The sequence below is a fragment of the Tachysurus fulvidraco genome, chromosome 25 (assembly GCF_022655615.1).
Source record: "Tachysurus fulvidraco isolate hzauxx_2018 chromosome 25, HZAU_PFXX_2.0, whole genome shotgun sequence".
Lineage (NCBI taxonomy): Eukaryota > Metazoa > Chordata > Actinopteri > Siluriformes > Bagridae > Tachysurus > Tachysurus fulvidraco.
In genome coordinates, this window is record NC_062542.1 from 1,023,587 (window position 1) to 1,043,586 (window position 20,000).

General features: G+C 41.9%; 3 protein-coding genes across 15 annotated transcripts in view; 1 reads left to right on the forward strand and 2 right to left on the reverse strand.

Moving 5' to 3' along the window:
• The window catches only part of LOC113645106, a 12,914-nt gene extending 9,207 nt beyond the window's left edge, over window positions 1-3,707 (reverse strand). Inside the window, exons 1-5 of one of the 3 annotated variants that reach the window (XM_047808595.1) lie at window positions 3,499-3,691; window positions 2,667-3,029; window positions 2,189-2,443; window positions 2,027-2,114; window positions 1,387-1,911 (exon numbers count right to left, since the gene is read on the reverse strand). In XM_047808595.1, the coding sequence (XP_047664551.1) occupies window positions 1,830-1,911; window positions 2,027-2,114; window positions 2,189-2,443; window positions 2,667-3,029; window positions 3,499-3,541 (831 nt within the window). In that variant the 5' untranslated portion in view covers window positions 3,542-3,691 and the 3' untranslated portion in view covers window positions 1,387-1,829. Of the gene's footprint in view, window positions 1-1,386; window positions 1,912-2,026; window positions 2,115-2,188; window positions 2,444-2,666; window positions 3,030-3,498 lie in introns of those variants that run through there. The other 2 variants (XM_047808596.1, XM_047808593.1) reach the window with 2 other exon arrangements.
• nek11 (NIMA-related kinase 11) overlaps window positions 1-20,000 on the forward strand; it is a 64,845-nt gene that overhangs the window by 24,068 nt on the left and 20,777 nt on the right. For 4 of the 11 annotated variants that reach the window (XM_047808572.1, XM_047808573.1, XM_047808574.1 and 1 more), the window contains one exon: window positions 18,607-18,772. In XM_047808572.1, the coding sequence (XP_047664528.1) occupies window positions 18,607-18,772 (166 nt within the window). Of the gene's footprint in view, window positions 1-4,364; window positions 4,605-4,780; window positions 4,971-5,154; window positions 5,992-18,606; window positions 18,773-20,000 lie in introns of those variants that run through there. The other 7 variants (XR_007139501.1, XM_047808576.1, XM_027170145.2 and 4 more) reach the window with 6 other exon arrangements.
• LOC113657996 (sialoadhesin-like) overlaps window positions 1-20,000 on the reverse strand; it is an 84,275-nt gene that overhangs the window by 18,602 nt on the left and 45,673 nt on the right. The gene's annotated exons all lie outside the window — the stretch shown is intronic.

A 20,000-nucleotide genomic window follows, 5' to 3' on the forward strand; every position in this document is an offset into this window, starting at 1 on the left:
TAAATAAATAAATAAATAAATAAATAAATAAAGAGCAAATACACATTTTAACATTGTGTACAAACCTTTTAATAGTAATTTGTATGATTTATAACAACCTCAACAAATAGTATTTTATTTAGATTTATAAATATAATTATTATTTATATAATTAATACTTGTAAATATAAATCTGATAGAATAATGAAATACATCACTAGATTAGTATATGTTTGCTTTTAAGATAATTAACTTTAGAGAATAACAGCAGATGCACAAACTGAGCTCTGATGTGATTAACCTGTTTTTCTTCTGTACTAAAAAAATCCCCTCATTAACATGCACATGATCTGAGAATTAGTCACTGAATTTAACTAAACCTGTCATATATATTCACTGAGGATTACATTATAATACAAATCATGATAGCATGTAAAGTGTAGGTTTATAAACCAGTGAATTTACAGCTGGAAACATTTAAACAGGTCACTGTGGTTTCTTATTAAAGAAATCTTCCTCGTGTTTTCACTGACAAACACAAACATATTCCACATTCACACTGACTCATATACGTTACTGTTACAGACGTACAGAAGAGAGACAATTAAAGTGGAAACCTTCTGTTCATGCACAGCTGTATTTTTATCTTGAAGCTTCCTTCAGTGCTCCAGTGGACAGAAGGGACCCGAGGTTATGTAAAGCAGCTCATGACAGTGAGGAGAAAGAGGAGAAAAAAGGAGATTAATAGGAGGAGACTAACACCGAAGTGTTCAAGGGATTTTCTGCTTGTTATCTCAAACCCAGTGTCAGACGTGTCACTGAAATTCAACACGTTATTTCTTCCTCTCTGCAACGTACACGCTTCAAAAACCTCCTGCAATTCCCCCCTTGATGGAGTATTGAACACCCGGATCACTTCTGGAACACATCACTTCTGCTCTGTTAATATATAAAAAGAGGAAATCTAAAGAGAAAGGAACCTGGACTTAGGAAACAATGTCCTGTTACAACATCACTGAGAAATAACAGAATCTCCAGCGGCTTGAGAAAAACTCTCTCACTTTTATTCTGAAGAAACATTTATTAACCCTAACCCTTAATATCACAAGTGTAGCCTTCTTTCATCATTTACATTAATACACAAAGATTCATTAAGCAGTAAGAGGTCATAAACCTGAAGCTCATCATCAATCCAACCTTCCACCTCAGCACCGTCGAGTTCCGGCTCCTGATTGGTCAGAAGGTGTTGATTTAGTTTCTATACCAGACACTAGTGCAGCTGAACATCACAGCTTTATATTCAGATTAATGCACTGCTTCTGATACCGTATCGTTTCTATAGTAACAGCTCATTAACAGGAACAGAAAACAATTAATAAACATGTATTAATAGTCGATATGACAAAGTTTTCTGTGAGGTGAAGTTTATTTAATCTTCAGGACAGAGGAGTTTACACTGGTTTGTAGTTACAAAAAATTAACATCAAGAGAGAGAAAAAAAGACAGACTTGTAAAGGAAGGAATATTTATAGCTGCTATAACGTACAGGAGAACAGGAAGGAACTGGATTTGTGGATGTTGCAGGATATAAAATGTAATTAAAAGAATATAATGTGTCATTCTTTATATAATACAAATGGGAAAATTGCTGTGGTGTGAGGAATAAAACACACAAACACACACATACACACACACAAACACACACACACACACACTTGGTTTATTAATTCATTATGACTTTGTGAAATCTCTCTAGAGAAATAAGGAGCTCAGATCCTTTAGCTTTTTGCTCTCAGGTGAAGTTCACATACAGAAGTGTGTACTGAAGTAGGTGAGGTGTGAAGGTGTGATCAGTTCATGGTGAATGTTTCGTACTGTACTGTGGTGTAGATGTCTGAATCGTCCTCCATCAGCGGCTCAGTGTGGACGTGTCTGTAATCACACACAAACAGACACATAACTCACACTGTTCATAATAATAATAATAATAATAATAATAATAATAATAATAATAATAATAATAATAATAATGGTTTTAGAGTTTTACCTCCTGCTGAAAATCACAACAACCAAAATAAGTCCAGCAGTCACCACAACAACCATCCAGAAGATCCATGAATTAGAACTTTCTGAACCTTCGAGGAGTCAATACAAGTTTATTTTTTCCTGCACTAATAATTTTACACATGTTGTGAGCAGATGGACTCACCCCCCACGTGAAGGCTGATGGTTTCAGATCCTGACGTCTCACCGCTTCCCCAAGTGCAGGTGTAATCCCCAGAATCCCTCAGGGTTAGAGCAGGAAAGTGAAGAACTGGTCCTGATGTATATAAACTCTGGTTGTTCTTAGACCACACAAACTGTGAGGAAGTGTTTGTGCAGCTCACATCACACGTCAGATTTAAGGAGTCTCCTTGTTTAAGGGTTCCGTTTCCAATGAGTCTGATTAGTGACACCTTTAAATCTTTTTCAGAGAGCAGGAAAGACGCCACGTCAGTGACTCAGGACTGAGAGGGTGATGATAATTATAATACAGTCAAGTACTAAAGTCTGAATCCAGCTCCATAAACTGTTTTGTACATCTTTGTTGACTAACTGCTTTAGGGGACATACAGTAGATTAAATTAGAGCACTTTTAGACCAAACAGATTAAACAAACAAATCTTTCTCAAAATCATTATATTTACCTGTAACTTGTAGAGTCGCTCCAGGTTCACCTGTCCATCTACCTCCGGTCACATTAGTACCAAATCTGAATTTGTAAACTCCAGAATAACTGAACTGTACATTGTGGATTAATAAAGTACAGTCTGATTTGTCGTCTCCAGTGAACTTAAAGTCTGACTTGGTGTTTAATGAGCTGTTATAAACATACGGTGGGGCTTCACACTTATCTATGTTTGACTTCCTCGAGCACCAAAGCTTTTGTTTCACCTGATGGTTTTGTGGATAAGAATAATAACATGGAATAGAGATACTGAATCTTCTCACAGCACAGATCAGTTTATCAGGATATTTCACACCCCAGTCTCTGTTCTGAGTGAAAACACCTGAAAAATCAGCACAGATGTAAAAGTCATTATTGTTTTACTTCTAATAATATAATAATCTTCATGTCACTGTCTCTGTTCATATACTGCTATACACCATATCATCAATAGTGTCACTACAAATATTTAATAAATATTAAATGTACGTTAATGTAACATGTTCCACAGACTTCATATCACAAAACATTCATAATGAGTTACAATGAATTCAAAACACATTTTCTATACAGGGCTATAAAGGTCTATAATGATCTATGAGCACATTCAGTTACTTCATAAGTAGAATTCTTTCTCATTAGAGATCTATTAAATCTCTCAGTGTCTGTAATTAAACACAGTAAAGCCGTGTGATCTACTACTTACTTGTGCTGTACCACTTTAATAGTATTTTATGTGTTTATGTGTATAAGACAATGAGTCAATAGATGAACCGTAACATTCTTTGTAGGAGTGAAAAAACGTTTCATACCAGACAGTGTAAGAAGAACCGTAGCCAAGTGCAGCATCTTCATCTCAGTAAGAACTCAGCTTTGTGTTGCTGAAATATAGTTTATTTTCTAAAGATTACGCACACACACACACACACACACACACACACACAAACACACACACCCACACCTGCTCACACACACGCTCACACACACACACACGTGCGTGCACACACACACACACACACACACATGCTCGCACACACACACTTGTGAAATGTGAGTAATATATTTCACTTCCTTTATTGTGTCAAATTTTTGCTTCTCTTCACAAAATAGTTGTAAATAAGGAATATGGTACAGAATAAAGTAAACAATAAAACACAACATGTTGTGCTGCTTTTACAGTAAAACTGTTTCTGTTTCTGTTTAGATACAAATTAAAAAAGAACAGAATCACACTTCAGATTTCTGGTCATCTCTGAACATTAAGTCAAATCGAGTTTTTCCTGTAATGGCATTTTTTATGTAAAACCTCTTTACAATAAAAACATGAAAAAGTGACCTTATAAAGTAGGTAAATATATTAAACATGTAATAGTGGCATAATAGTAGTAGTAGTATACATTTAGATGGAATAAACAAATAAACAAACAAACAAATAAATAAATAAATGTATGACTGGGGATCCTACAAACACACACACATTTACATTTACATGACACACACACAGACACACACACACACACACACACACACACACACACACAGAGAGAGAGAGAGAGAGAGAGAGAGAGAGAGAGAGAGAGAGAGAGAGAGAGAGAGAGAGAGAGACACACACACACACACACACACACAGACACCCACGCGCGCGCTCGCACACACACACACACACACACACACACACACACACACACACACACACGAAAAATTAATTAATCTTAATGAAATGAAAATCTAAATGAAACTTCCACCACTTCATTTGGATACAAATCAGTGATTTTGTTTTTAAAACTTTCACTTTATTTATTCTATAATTAAAGCGTCACACCCTCCAGTTCCACCAGGTCGGTTTTGGCTCCACCCCATTAAGCGTTACTATGACAACGAGCCCAACACACGGAAGCTGAACACATTTAAATCACAGGTAAATCTGCTCTAAACTAAACTGATCATTAATAATATAAACGTCGGATTCGCTTATGATTAAGTTTCTATTAGCTGAACTTCTTGTTGTTGATCTTTAATGATGTGCTTCAACTAAACAGGTTTGGGGCATCAGTTAAGGTCACTGCCTGTGATTTATTGTCCTTTGTTTTATAGACTTAGGTTTAGACACCATGCCAAAATTCCGTGAAATAGAAGCACTTCATCATCCTCCTCCTCATCTTCATCCTCCTCCTCCTCCTCCTCCTCTGTTGGCCAACAGATACGTCATTCATAAGAGACTCGGTAGAGGAAGTTTCGGCACTGTTTATCTCATTGAAGATACAAGAACGTCCAGAGACAAACTGTGAGTACTTTCACAAAGTTCACATTTCATCTTTAATGATGTAGTTATATATCATTTATTTAATTATTGTGTAGTAAAAAGTGTGAGAGTAAAATGTTTATGTACAAAATAGATCACAGAACGAACACACAAACATAAACACTCCTTCTTGTAATAGGTAAAAACCCTACTGACAGAACGGTAGGAAATGTATTTAATTTTCAGTTATTTTATATTTTTATTTATTAATAGCTTTAAGTATTTAGTAGCGCTTCTACTGTTGGCCGCTAGATGTCAGTGTTGCGCTGCGGTGCATATGGAATTCCGTTATTTCCGTCTATTTGTTTAATTTTATTTTGTTCGGCTGTAAAAAACAAACAATCAAACAAATAAATAAATAAAGAGCAAATACACATTTTATCATTGTGTACAAACCTTTAAATAGTCATTTGTATGATTTATAACAACCGCAACAAATAGTATTTTGTCTAGATTTATAAATATAAATACATCGCTTGATTAGTATTTGTTTTTAAGATAATTAACTTTAGAGAATAACATGATGTACAAACTGAGCTCTGATGTGATTAACCTGCAGTGCTGCTGTTTTCTTCTGTACTAAAAAAAATCCTCTCATTAACATGCACATGATCTGAGAATTAGTCACTGAATTAAACTACAACTTGTTGTATATTCATTTCACTGACAAACACAAACATATTCCACATTCACACTGACTCATATACGTTACTGTTACAGACGTACAGAAGAGAGACAATTAAAGTGGAAACCTTCTGTTCATGCACAGCTGTATTTTTATCTTGAAGCTTCCTTCAGTGCTCCAGTGGACAGAAGGGACCCGAGGTTATGTAAAGCAGCTCATGACAGTGAGGAGAAAGAGGAGAAAAAAGGAGATTAATAGGAGGAGACTAACACTGAAGTGTTCAAGGGATTTTCTGCTTGTTATCTCAAACCCAGTGTCAGACGTGTCACTGAAATTCAACACGTTATTTCATCCTTCACACGACATACACGCTTCAGGGTAGTAAAACACACACACACACACACACACACACACACACACAACTCTTAAATCTCCTGCAAAGTGCTTACTGTGTTGGTTGAAAGGTTCAGCCACAACAGTGAATACGTCTGAAGCTCGTGTGATTAGGTTGTGAGTCCCAAAGTGTTTTATTTCTCTTATGCTACAGCCAGTGACTGATTCTTTCCATTCTTTTAGCAGTGGATCAAGTTACTTCCTGTTCTCACTTAAACAGTCACTGAATCTTGAGCCTCTTTTTTCTCTCTCATGAAGTTAATAAGACAAAAATGCAGCTTGTGTCGTTACTAATGAACGGCAAAGAAGAGGAAACGTCTCTGTTCCAAAAATGTCTGAAAATTATAAGACGTGTGTGTGTTTGTGTGTGTGTGTGTGTGTGTGTGTGTGATGTCATGCAATGATGAAAGGTGTTGGTAGTCATGAGACTCATCCATCTCACTCAATCATCACCTACTTCACACCATGCATCTGTCTCTCACTCTCACTCTCACTCTCGCTCTCTCTGTCTCTCACTCTCTCTCTCTGTCTCTCTCTGTCTCTCTCTCTCTCTCTCTCTCTCTCTCTTTCATCACCTACTTCACACCATGCATCTGTCTCTCACTCTCACTCTCGCTCTCTCTGTCTCTCACTCTCTCTCTCTGTCTCTCTCTGTCTCTCTCTCTCTCTCTCTCTCTCTCTCTCTCTCTCTCTCTCTCTCTTTCTCTTGCTCCATTCAGTATTTTATCTCTCTGTTTTTCTCTCACGCACTCACTCCTTCCTGTTGTTCCTTCCCCGCACAATTCATCCTATTTTTTCTTTTTTTTCTTTTTTTCACCTCTCACCCCTTTCTGCCTTCTGTATTCATTCACTCTTTTCATCCCGTCTCTCTCGTTTTACCCGTCCTGAAGTCGAGCACTTCAGGCTAAACCGCTTTGGATCAATCAGAATGTCATTGTTTTGTCTCTCGCTGTCCGAGTTCCTCGTTGTCGTGGCTTGTTCCCTGTTAAACCTCTCCACGACTCGCACTTTTACCCGTTTAGTTTACTGAATTTTCTTCATCATCTTTTCTCACTCTTTCTCGGTTTTTCTCTCCATTAGACCCTGCTGTTTTGGGGTTTTGCCTCAGTAGCTCCTGCACTGTTTCTTTGTGAGAGTTAAATGTCAGTAGTAGACGCTGTGAGGTGGAACTGCGGTACTGTCTTCTTCCTCCTGTGGTCTCTTCAGTGGACCTTTTTATTTATCGTCCTCCCCTAAAGTCTCCTTCAGGTTGTGAGGGTTTGATAAGATCTGTTATAAGTGTAGTATTTTTTTTTATCTTTGTTTTCAAGCGAGCTTGATACCAGAACTAGGTCCTTTATAAGAACAAGTTGGAGGAGCTATAAATAATACACACTACTGAGACTGAACTTTAATCTCCACCTCTCTGGTTCTGTGTAAATGTTTTGTTTTTTTTTTCTTTCAAAATAGATAACTTAAAGATCTGACTTTATGCTAATTATGTGCTATACACTAGCTAAAATGTGTAAATCTATTATTAGAATTAAGTTTTACCTTAATTTATTTTAACACTGAACAAAACAACCCCTGAAGCAGCCGTTAACATCGCTGCTAACATCACGCACCTGTAGCTTTCTGTGATAGGTTTCTTCACTTGTAAAGGAGACAAAACTCCTCCTACATATTGTATCCATCAGATGTCCTCTATCCTCTATCAACAATCCATTCATTCATTCATTCATCTTCTACCGCTTATCCGAACTTCTCGGGTCACGGGGAGCCTGTGCCTATCTCAGGCGTCATCGGGCATCGAGGCAGGATACACCCTGGACAGAGTGCCAACCCATCACAGGGCACACACACACACTCTCATTCACTCACACACTCACACACTATGGACAATTTTCCAGAGATGCCAATCAACCTACCATGCATGTCTTTGGACCGGGGGAGGAAACCGGAGTACCCGGAGGAAACCCCCGAGGCACGGGGAGAACATGCAAACTCCACACACACAAGGTGGAGGCGGGAATCGAACCCCAACCCTGGAGGTGTGAGGCAGACGTGCTAACCACTAAGCCACCGTGCCCCTCATCAACAATCCAATTAAACAAAAAAACTTTCAGGTACAGTGACACTGGCCAATCACGGGACTCTTTGAGCTCCTGTATGTGAAAGAGAGCAGATTCCTCCGAACCTGTGAAGTGTTTGGTTAGCTGTCTTCATGAGTCTCAGTGGAAACACGTGTTAAACTTTTAGACTGTTAGCTAACATGTAAAATCGAGCGCTACAGGAGCTATTTGGAGGAAACAGACAAAAAGAGTCATTTGGAATGAAATAGGGCTTAATATGAATGTCAGTGTCATTCCTCTGCCATCAGAGTGTTTACCTGCTACACAAGGTGTGTCAGTGTGTTTGTGTTTCAGCACTGAGCCTGATCATGTTTATTGTCGATCAGTAAAAGTGCTTCTTTCTCTTAGATATATAAACGCTCTCAAATATCGTCAGGATCGTGTTTATATCCAGAGACTCCACATGATCGACGTGTTCTTGTGTTATTCAGAAGAAACAGACATATGGCGGCTAGGTGTTAGCTTAGCAGGCTAATTAAAGTGTCTCATTAAATTGGTTGTCAACAGGCGTTTGGGTGTGTTGTGTTTTTATCTTCTCACATCTTTGAGGTTGTACCTTTCTGATTCTTTCATCTCTACAAACATAGTTAAGCATGCAAACACACACACACACACACACACACACACACACACACACACACACACACACACACACACACACACACACACAGCTATACCGAGCCCATACAGAACCCAGTCACACGCCGAGATCGTTCCCCATCTGCGCCGTCATTCTGAGCACAGTGACCTTTAGCTAATAGACGACTTCATCATCAGCATGAGGCCGGCGCTGCAGAACAACCTGTCATTTGCTTTGCAGCACATTTATTATTAGCCGTCTTTTATAAACGTTTCTTTCGACCTCCAATTATGATTTTTTTTAATGCGTAGTATGACAGGTTTGTTCAGTCTAGACCTCACATGGAATTCATGAAGTAAAAAAGTAGAGGCGTTACAAGGAGAAAGTTGGAGACGTGTCAGAAGTTCTTCAGTTTTACTCTGGACTGCTGAGACTAATGTATCTAACACACCATGGAAGCTTATAGCAGAGTTTAGCAGACGTACTGATGTTATTTCTAAACATGGATAATGGGACATTGATGAAAAAAACAGACTGAAGCAGAGAAAAGTTTAGTATCATACTCCGGCAGGGGGCGTGGCTTGTATTTATTTATTATATGTACCTTTATCTTCATTGTGAATATGAAAAAATGTCGAAACAGATCTGGGTGAGAAAGATTCAGCCTCAGCGTCGCTCCTTCCTACAACTCTGTGTGTGTTATTATTATTACGACCTGTCGGTGGCGCTGCTTCACTCGGTTCAACAGAAGTATAACGATGAGCTGAAGTTTATTAAGAGAGAATGATCTGATGTAACTTGTCTACTGAAGTGTTTGTAACAGACGAGGGAGGAGTTTAGTGCTGCTAGCATGTTTACACCGGTGTGTCTCCAGTATACCAAGGGTTTAGATAAATTAAAAAAAAACGTCAACTTTATTCCTTCATTTTCTACCTCTTTATCCGAACTACCTCGGGTCACGGGCGTCTCAGGTGTCATCGGGCATCGAGGCAGGATACACCCTGGACGGAGTGCCAACCCATCACAGGGCACACACACACACTCTAATTCACACACACACACACACACTACGGACAATTTTCCAGAGATGCCAATCAACCTACCATGCATGTCTTTGGACCGGGGGAGGAAACCGGAGTACCCGGAGGAAACCCCCGAGGCACGGGGAGAACATGCAAACTCCACACACACAAGGTGGAGGTGGGAATCGAACCCCCAACCCTGGAGGTGTGAGTCGAACGTGCTAACCACTAAGACACCGTGTCCCCTAAAACATATCAACATTTTATTATAATATTCATGATCCACTGAAGCTGTTCGATTATTTCAGGCGATTGAATTCATGACCTTTTTCCCAAAATGGCTTTAAAAGCTCCTGTTGATGATGAAGATGATGATGAAGATGACGAAGAAGACAGGAAATATTCTGAAATCAGTAGAACCTCCTCCTGCTCTGTGTGTGTGTGTGTGTGTGTGTGTGTGTGTGTGTGTGTGTGTGTGTGTGTGTGTGTGTGTGTGTGTGTGTGTTATTTCATGTTCTCATCATTTACAAATGAGTTAAATTTCCTGGAGAAGAAATTCTCTTCCTTCAGTGTGTGAACCGTAACCTTTATCACGCTGGCGACAGGAAATCGATGTGCCGCTGAACATTTACGGCGTATTGAGATTAATACGTTCTTACTTCCCTTCTGTTAACGAGCCGTCAGAAAAAGCGCCGCTGATTGCTCGTGGCGGTGAGTTTAATTGCGAAGTCAGTCTGAGTGACTGGAGTGAACAGAAATACACCGTCTCGCAGGCACTTGGAGCCCCGAGGCGGTTGGAGCCCGGAGGCGGTTGGAGCCCGGAGGCGGTTGGAGCCCGGAGGCGGTTGGACGTACAGTAATCAGGAGCTTTTTCTTTAATTTTCTGTTGTATTAACTTCAGTGCTGAGATCAAACACAATGAGACACGAATCAGGGACGAAAAGATCCAGTTATTTTTAGATAGTTTTACGTCTAACTGAAACACTGATGCTGGAAACTCCTAACATAATGTTTTTATTTATTACACCTCCATTATATAAACAAGTACGTTACTTATGGAAACGATAACCTATTAGAACCGTCAGAGCCTTCTGACCAATCACAAATTCGGAATTATTAGTCTCATCGAGAGTCTGATCGTGAACCTGATGGAGAGTCTGATGATGAGTCTGATGGAGAGTCTGATGATGAATCTGATCATCAGTCTGATGGAGAGTCTGATCATGAACCTGGTGATGCTTCAGCCAGAGTCAAAAGCAAAATAAGTGGGAGGGGCTTACTCTCTTTCCTCTGTCAATCACAGTGACACTAACCAATAATCTGTAAGTTCTTGCTGCACTGAAGCAGGATAATGATGTTGATTCGTTTCTCATGTGTTTGTTTTGAAATGTTCAGAACGCAGGTTTTTGTCTGTCATTAAGTGGTGAGTGTAAATTGGTGAAGGAGGCGGATTCATCCTGCTGTCTACACACACACACACATACACACACACACACACACACACACACACACACACACACACACACACACACACACACTACAGAACCTCGTCTCGCTCCACATTTGAGCTGTAGTCCCAGATGTGCAGCACAGTGAATAACAGCAGGATGACAGCAGCACAGAGGTTTCTCTCATGAGACACACCGGCATGTTAAAACAGCGTCTTATCAGAGTGGAGCAGAGGCGGCCGGGCGGATTCGCCCAGATGTTATTATTTATTCATGACAATTCAGAAAGAATTGTGTTGATCAGAGAACAACAGGACAGACGTCATCTAGAAAAAAATCTGCAGACATGCAGACAGGCAGACAGGCAGACATGCAGACATGCAGACAGGCAGACTGGCAGACATGCAGACAGGCAGACATGCAGACTGGCAGACATGCAGACAGGCAGACATGCAGACTGGCAGACATGCAGACAGGCAGACATGCAGACAGGCAGACATGCAGACTGGCAGACATGCAGACAGGCAGACTGGCAGACATGCAGACAGGCAGACTGGCAGACATGCAGACAGGCAGACAGGCAGACTGGTAGACATGCAGACATGCAGACTGGCAGACATGCAGACATGCAGACTGGGTGAAAACCAGACAACAGATCACTGATAATGACGAAACGACGAAAACAGAGAAAAAACATCCACAAAATCTGATGCTGTAAAACATCATATTTAGTTCTCCAGTAAAACTCTGGGGTCGTCCTGGACCAGTCGTCCTGGACCAGTCGTCCTGGACCAGTCGTCCTGGAGCAGTCGTCCTGGAGCAGTCGTCCTGGACAACCGAAGTCCAGTTCAGTTCAGGATCTAGACTTCACCCACCATATGACATGGACGTAAATACATTTCTGTGAGCTGTTGAGTATTTTACAGACCGTGTGAAACTATCCAGTGTAATCAGATGTAAATAAAACACCAGCGAGGCTGTAAAAGTGATGAGTAAACAGGAGAAAAGTTCTAATATATTTATATATGTGTAAGTTCACAGATTTAATAATACAGAGAGAGAAAATTCCAGAAATATAAAGAGAAAGACTTCACAGTCAGCTGATGAGGACGTGATGAGGACGTGATGAGGACGTGATGAGGACGGAGATGCTGGTGGAGATGCCTGCTGTTTTATGATTGATAGATAGATAGATAGATAGATAGATAGATAGATAGATAGATAGATAGATAGATAGATAGATAGATAGATAGATAGATAGATAGATAGATGGATGGATGGATGGATGGATGGATGATGTGCATGAGCTAAAACAAAGATCCAAAACACATTGGACTCGAACTCCATGTTCCACCTGACTGTTAATCTCTCTCTCTCTCTCTCTCTCTCTCTCTCTCTCTCTCTCTCTCTCTCTGTATTTCTCTACATTATATCCTGTATTATTGTGTGTGTGTGTGTGTGTGTGTGTGTGTGTGTGTGTGTGTGTGTGTGTGTGTGTGTGTGTGTGTGTGTGTGTGTGTGTGATGTCATTCAAAGATGAAAGGTGTTGGTAGTCATGAGACTCATCCATCTCACTCAATCATCACTTACTTCACACCATGCATCTCTCTCTCTCTCTCTCTCTCTCTCTCTCTCTCTCTCTCTCTCTCTCTCTCTCTCTCCTCTGTTTCTCCCTGAGCTGTGTGACAGATCTGGAGCTACATTAATGGTTTCATCTCCTTCCCCCTTGTACTGTAGCCTCGTGTCCTCAAACTGGTCGATTTTCTGACCTGCTTCTTTCATCAAAGTACAAAACCGTGTTTTCTGCTTTGGACAGATGTCTGTAGGACCAGTGGACAGATTTCTGTAGGACCAGTGGACAGATTTCTGTAAGACCAGTGGACAGATTTCTGTAAGACCAGTGGACAGATGTCTGTAGGACCAGTGGACAGATGTCTGTAGGACCAGTGGACAGATTTCTGTAGGACCAGTGGACAGATTTCTGTAGGACCAGTGGACAGATGTCTGTAGGACCAGTGGACAGATGTCTGTAGGACCAGTGGACAGATGTCTGTAGGACCAGTGGACAGATGTCTGTAGGAGCATTGGACAGATGTCTGTAGGACCAGTGGACAGATGTCTGTAGGACCAGTGGACAGATTTCTGTAAGACCAGTGGACAGATGTCTGTAGGACCAGTGGACAGATGTCTGTAGGACCAGTGGACAGATGTCTGTAGGACCAGTGGACAGATGTCTGTAGGACCAGTGGACTCCACTGTTTGTTTTACTCTACATTAGACTTGAGGAGCAGAAACTTTCTGGTCGTGACCCAAACGTTCCAGAGCGTCGCTGTTTATAAGTAAACACACCGTGACCTGCTTTGCAGAGGGTTAGTGAAGCTCTCAGGTCTAACGAAGCCACACAGTCTCTGAGGTTCAGAGTTTATTGCTCTCGCTCGCTTGTTTGCTCGTGTGATCGTGTGATCGTGTGCTCGTGTGTTTGTGTGATCGTGTGCTCGTGTGATCGTGTGCTCGTGTGATCGCGTGCTCGTGTGATCGTGTGATCGTGTGATCGTGTGCTCGTGTGATCGTGTGATCGTGTGCTCGTGTGCTCGTGTGATCGCGTGCTCGTGTGATCGTGAGATCGTGTGATCGCGTGCTCGTGTGCTCGTGTGATCGTGTGCTCGTGTGATCGTGTGCTCGTGTGATCGTGTGATCGTGTGATCGTGTGATCGTGTGCTCGTGTGATCGTGTGATCGTGTGCTCGTGTGCTCGTGTGATCGTGTGCTCGTGTGATCGTGTGCTCGTGTGATCGTGTGATCGTGTGCTCGTGTGCTCGTGTGCTCGTGTGCTCGTGTGATCGTGTGCTCGTGTGATCGTGTGCTCGTGTGATCGTGTGATCGTGTGCTCGTGTGATCGTGTGCTCGTGTGCTCGTGTGCTCGTGTGATCGTGTGCTCGTGTGATCGTGTGCTCGTGTGATCGTGTGCTCGTGTGATCGTGTGATCGTGTGATCGTGTGTTTGTGTGATCGTGTGCTCGTGTGCTCGTGTGATCGTGTGATCGTGTGCTCGTGTGATCGTGTGCTCGTGTGATCGTGTGCTCGTGTGATCGTGTGATCGTGTGATCGTGTGTTTGTGTGATCGTGTGATCGTGTGCTCGTGTGATCGTGTGCTCGTGTGATCGTGTGATCGTGTGCTCGTGTGATCGTGTGATCGTGTGCTCTGCTATTTCTGGAATCAAGACCAACTTTCCCTCCTGAGACCAGCTGAGAAATGGGACATGACTGTGTTCAAATGTTTGCTGTGGAGAATCTCACTGAGCAAATATGTTTATATCTGATTACTCCATTTAATAAAGGAGACCTGCTACAAACACAGTGATCTATCTATCTATCTATCTATCTATCTATCTATCTATCTATCTATCTATCTATCTATCTATCTATCTATCTATCTATCTTCACACACTACACTCACACCACACACACACACACACACAACACACACACACACACACACACACACACACACACACACACCTCAAGGCCACAATTCATATCATAATTAAATTTTTAATTCTAAAACATCAGTGAACAGTTAACATACCATAGACTTATGGATATCACCATGGTTACATGGCTAAATTTAGACCTCATGCGCACATGGGAGCCAATCAGAAATGATTATTTTGAACAGTGGAACAGTGGAACAGTAATGTTATTCAAGCTAATTGTTAATAGATAGCAGTCTTAAATGAGGTGTGATGTAAGGACACGAAGAAGGTGTGTGTGTGTGTGTGTGTGTGTGTGTGTGTGTGTGTGTGTGTGTGTGTGTGTGTGTGTGTACTTGTCTGTGTGTGCAGGTGTGTGTGTGTGTGTGTGTGTACTTGTCTGTGTGTGCAGGTGTGTGTGTGTGTGTGTGTGTGTGTGTGTGTGTGTGTGTGAGAGAGAAAGTTTTCTCATTCCTTTTTTTCTTCACAAGCTTCCCAACACCAACATCTCCGTCCTTGACACAAATTTGTGAAGATAGACGCAGAAATTGGTTTGGGATTGAAAATGAGTTCAGGGCCATTTGGTATTCTGGGTACGGAGCCGGTGTCATAAACACCGAGGGGCAGAAAGAGAGAGAAAACGCCTCCTGGACGAGAGAGAGATTATAGATCAGTGTGATGAGTTACAGAGATAAAGAAAACTTTATGGTTCTGGTTATTATTAAAAGTCACTCAGTCAAACCTGATCCTCTGAGCAAAGAAAAGAAAAATAGAATAAAGACAAACTCATGAGAGAGACACTGATTATAGCTGCTATAACAGAATGACACGAGGAACTCACTCCTTCGTTCATGTCCCACTGCGTTAAACTCAGCTAGAAATGGACACAAATATATTTAGTTAACATGTTGTTGGTCAAAGGGGGACACGGTGGGTTAGCGGTTAGCACGTTCGCCTCACACCTCCAGGGTTGGGGTTCGATTCCCACCTCCAGCTTGTGTGTGTGGAGTTTGCATGTTCTCCCCGTGCCTCGGGGGTTTCCTCCTGGTACTCCGGTTTCCTCCCCCGGTCCAAAGACATGCATGGTAGGTTGATTGGCATCTCTGGAAAATTGTCCGTAGTGTGTGTGTGTGTGAGTGAATGAGAGTGTGTGTGTGCCCTGTGATGGGTTGGCACTCCGTCCAGGGTGTATCCTGCCTCGATGCCCGATGACGCCTGAGATAGGCACAGGCTCCCCGTGACCCGAGGTAGTTTGGATAAGCGGTAGAAGATGAAGGAATGAATGAATGAATGAATATTTTTGGTCAATATGAGAGGATTAAAAAGACACATTTGTGGATGTGCTGAAAGGAAACGAATCATCTCCGAGGTGTAAACAGTAACTCGGCTTCTTCACTGTGTTCTTTTCCTTATTTTCTGTCAAGGCTTTTTCCCCTCTCAGTTTTACTGTATTGTGTTTAATGTAAAGATGAGGAGATTCTGACCAGTAAAGACAAAAGCACAGCGTGATTCACGGCTCAAAACAACACCAGGAAAAATAATATCCTTCATTTTGCTATTTTTTCCCCACTTCACCGCCCACAGTGCTGCTTTATGCAGATAAATGATATCCATAATATAATAATGACACGATAAGCTCTGATCTCATTTTAAATGCAGAAGAAGGATTCTCTTCATTCAGAGGCTGGAACTAGAGCTCGGGGCAACACGAGAAAAGTGGTGCAGAGGAACAAAAGGCCTGGGTCGTGATTCCCAAAGCCAGGTCTCTCTCTCCTGATAAATACAGCATGACAAACAGTCGGGGAGAAAAACAAGCTTAAATTGGACTCACTTCATTACAGCATCATAACTCCAGAGGGGTGACGACTGAGGAGTGAAACGTCGGTCAGGAGAAAGATCTGACTGCTGCTTTAACTTCTGTGTGGTTCACTGTAAAGTAAATTACTGTATGACGTCAGAATATTCGGCCGTGATATCGATCAGAGTTCTCAATACATTTTTAATGAAGTTAAAATGCTAACAATTTCAGCTGATACAAAAAAAAAACACATAAAAACATAAAACAGGGTACTTATTAAAAAACAAAAAAACTTTATACATTTAAAACATCTAAATGACGTAAACGTATGTTATTTAATAACTTATAACTAAAATGAATTCTTTTATCTGTCTGAAACCTGTGAAAAGTTAGCGTCAGTTTGTTAGCGTCATTTCTTCTGTTTCTTTTTCGATTCGTTTTCTTGTAGTAAGTTCGTATCCACAGCTCGCACATTTTCACGTCAGCTCATCATCTATACCTTCATCTGTTCTGTCATTTCTGGAGTTTGCTCCTAAGAATTTCACTCACCAAGGCACATGTGCTGTGGTGACGTGACAATAAAAGTGACTCGACTCGACTCGACTCTCCAGACACCCGCTTAGAATGTTATCGCTCGATTGAATGGAGGTTATCGGTGGCTAATCAGCCCATAGATATGGATGATAACAACCTTCTGAGCCTACCGGTAGCCGCAACATGCACCCCCTCTCCCCCCAGGACCATACCTATGGCCTGATTAACCACCGATAACCTCCATTCAATCGAGTGACAACATTCAAAGCCGGTGCTCCAGGTGTCTAAGAAAAAAGCTGTAAAAAAGGATCTTTCCCTCTCACCATGTTAGCTAACTAGCTTGCTAGGATTTATTTCTCCAGGTAGGTCAGATTTCTGTTCAGGTTAGTGTAAGCTTAAAACTAACAAAAAATAAATAAATAAAACACTTCTCTCTCTGTTAGCTTTCAGACGGTCAGTTGTCTTTCTCTCTCTGTAGGTTATCTATTACTTGCTAGAATTAACTCAGTAGATTAGCTGCTGCATGCTAGGTTAGCGACAGGGGAAGAGAACAGTGGGATATTCATTCATTCCGAACTAGCACGTTTGCCCCACACCTCCAGGGTTGGGGGTTCGATTCCCACCTCCGCCTTGTGTGTGTGGAGTTTGCATGTTCTCCCTGTGTCTCGGGGGTTTCCTCCGGGTACTCCGGTTTCCTCCCCCGGTCCGTAGTGGGTCACGGGGAGCCTGTGCCTCAGGCGTCATTGGGCATCGAGGCAGGATACACCCTGGACGGAGTGCCAACCCATCACAGGGCACACACACACTCTCATTCACTCACACACACTCACACACTACGGACAATTTCCCAGAGATGCCAATCAACCTATCATGCATGTCTTTGGACCGGGGGAGGAAACCGGAGTACCCGGAGGAAACCCCTGAGGCATGGGGAGAACATGCAAACTCCACACACACAAGGTGGAGGCGGGAATCGAACCCCCAACCCTGGAGGTGTGAGGCGAATGTGCTAACCACTAAGCCATCGTATCCCCTAGTTGAGGATATTTAGTATAATATATAAAAATAATTTATAAACTCGAGAGAAATTCTGACAGCCGATTTGTTTGGATTTATTTTGATTTTATTTAAAACAAATTTGTACAAAAACACATTTTAAAGCCCCTCCATGTCCCCTGACCTTAATGTTTGTAACTTATAACAGTTTATTAATGACGATACCTTGTAAATCATTTAGTGATGTAACTCTGAATCTAATCAGCAGCGCTTCAACCCGTCAGACCGCAGACGCCTGCAAGGGTCTTCCATCATTTCACTCTCTTAAATCATTCATGAATTCTTATCGAGATTAATTAGTTGTAAAATTCTTTATAATTTCACTTTATGAAATGAAGCGGTAAATGTCAGACTCTTAAAGGTCACGGCGGAGCGTCACCGAGTCTCGGCGCAGAGACACAGAGGAAGTGTGAACACGGCTGCAGTGTGTAAGAGACGCCAGGAAGCTCTTCTCTTTAACCTTTAGTTTGTGTTAAGGTCAAACGAACCATTTGAATATTTTTACTCAGCGGTTGTAAGAAGAGTCTCCAGAGATGTGAATGTCTGTGTCTGTGTGCTGAAATCTGTGTGCTGTGTGGTGCAGTAAAGTTCTGAAGGAGATCCCGGTTGGAGATCTGAAGCCGGACGAGACGGTGAAGGCCACGCAGGAAGCTCAGCTCCTCTCGCAGCTCCATCATCCAGCTATCCTCAGGTTCTACACCAGCTTCCTGGAGAGAGACTCGTTCTGCATAGTCACCGAGTTCTGTGAGGTAAACCGCATCCTTCTCTTCTGAGTATGGCGAGGCTAACGACTGATAACTGAGTGGGCGGAGCTAAGGAGCGAGTGGTGTCGCTTTGGAGTGGTGGATGATACGTTTACCTGCCTTTTTTTGTGGACTGTTGAATGTAAACTGATTGGACCTGATCTGTTCTAATGTGATTTGCAATCTAATCTGGACTAAACCATTTTGGCCTAGATTGTGTGATCTGGTCTGATCAAGTCTGGTTCAAACTAGTTTTAGGTCAGTTCTGGATTTGACCGATTTTTAGTCTGGTCTGATCTGATTAATTCAAGCTGCACTCTGTTTGGTCCTGGATCTTCATGTCCGATCTGCTCAGGCTGAACTTGCTCTGTTGAGTTATCAGGTGTTTTCTAGACCTCCTTTGATCTGGACTGTTTGTGGTCTGATTTCTTCTCCCTTTTCCACTCAGCAGATGTTTGTGGTTTGTGGATCTGTTCCTCCATCTCAGGATCCAGATAATGACACTCTCGGTGCCTCAGGAGGTCACCCTCAATTTCTCCCATACTATTTTCCTCTCAGTTCCAGAACATCTGCCCATTTCTACAGTTATGCTGCTTTCCCATTTGTCCTCAGCTCACCAAGCCATTGACCTGACTCGTGACTGCAGCTCGTGGTCCATTGTGTCCGTTTTGACCTCCGACGTCATTTGATGAAAGGTGTCCATGACAACAGCACAGAGATGATGGCTGTATTACTTCCATGTTGCTATGACGAGTGGACCTTTGGTCAGTTACCTTTAATTGTAAAATTGTAGAGAGCCGGAGACAGAGATGAACTTTCACATTTATTATAAATCTACAAGCTCTGATATCTTCTCCTGTAGGTGCTGGACAGCAATGTGGTGAAAGTGTGGAAGTATCACGTCCATACAGTGTCACCTTCCGGAGGTCTCACTGAGCCTCAGCTTTCACACACGTGACCTTTATTTATCGACTAGTGCACTCTCATATTACACAGTTTCTACACATGGACCTCAAACTGGCAGCAGTTTTTATCATCAAACCTCAAATGGTTCCTGATGTCGTGACTTTCTTCCAGAACATATAACAGACCCTCACATAAGGGTGGTTTCATATCAGAAGCTTTTCTCATAGCTAGAACCCGTTAGAACCCATTAGGGACTCCAGAGAGAATGTAGCTTAATGGAGAAGAACCATTTAGAACCTTTTACGTTCTTTGACGTTCTCCTCGGATG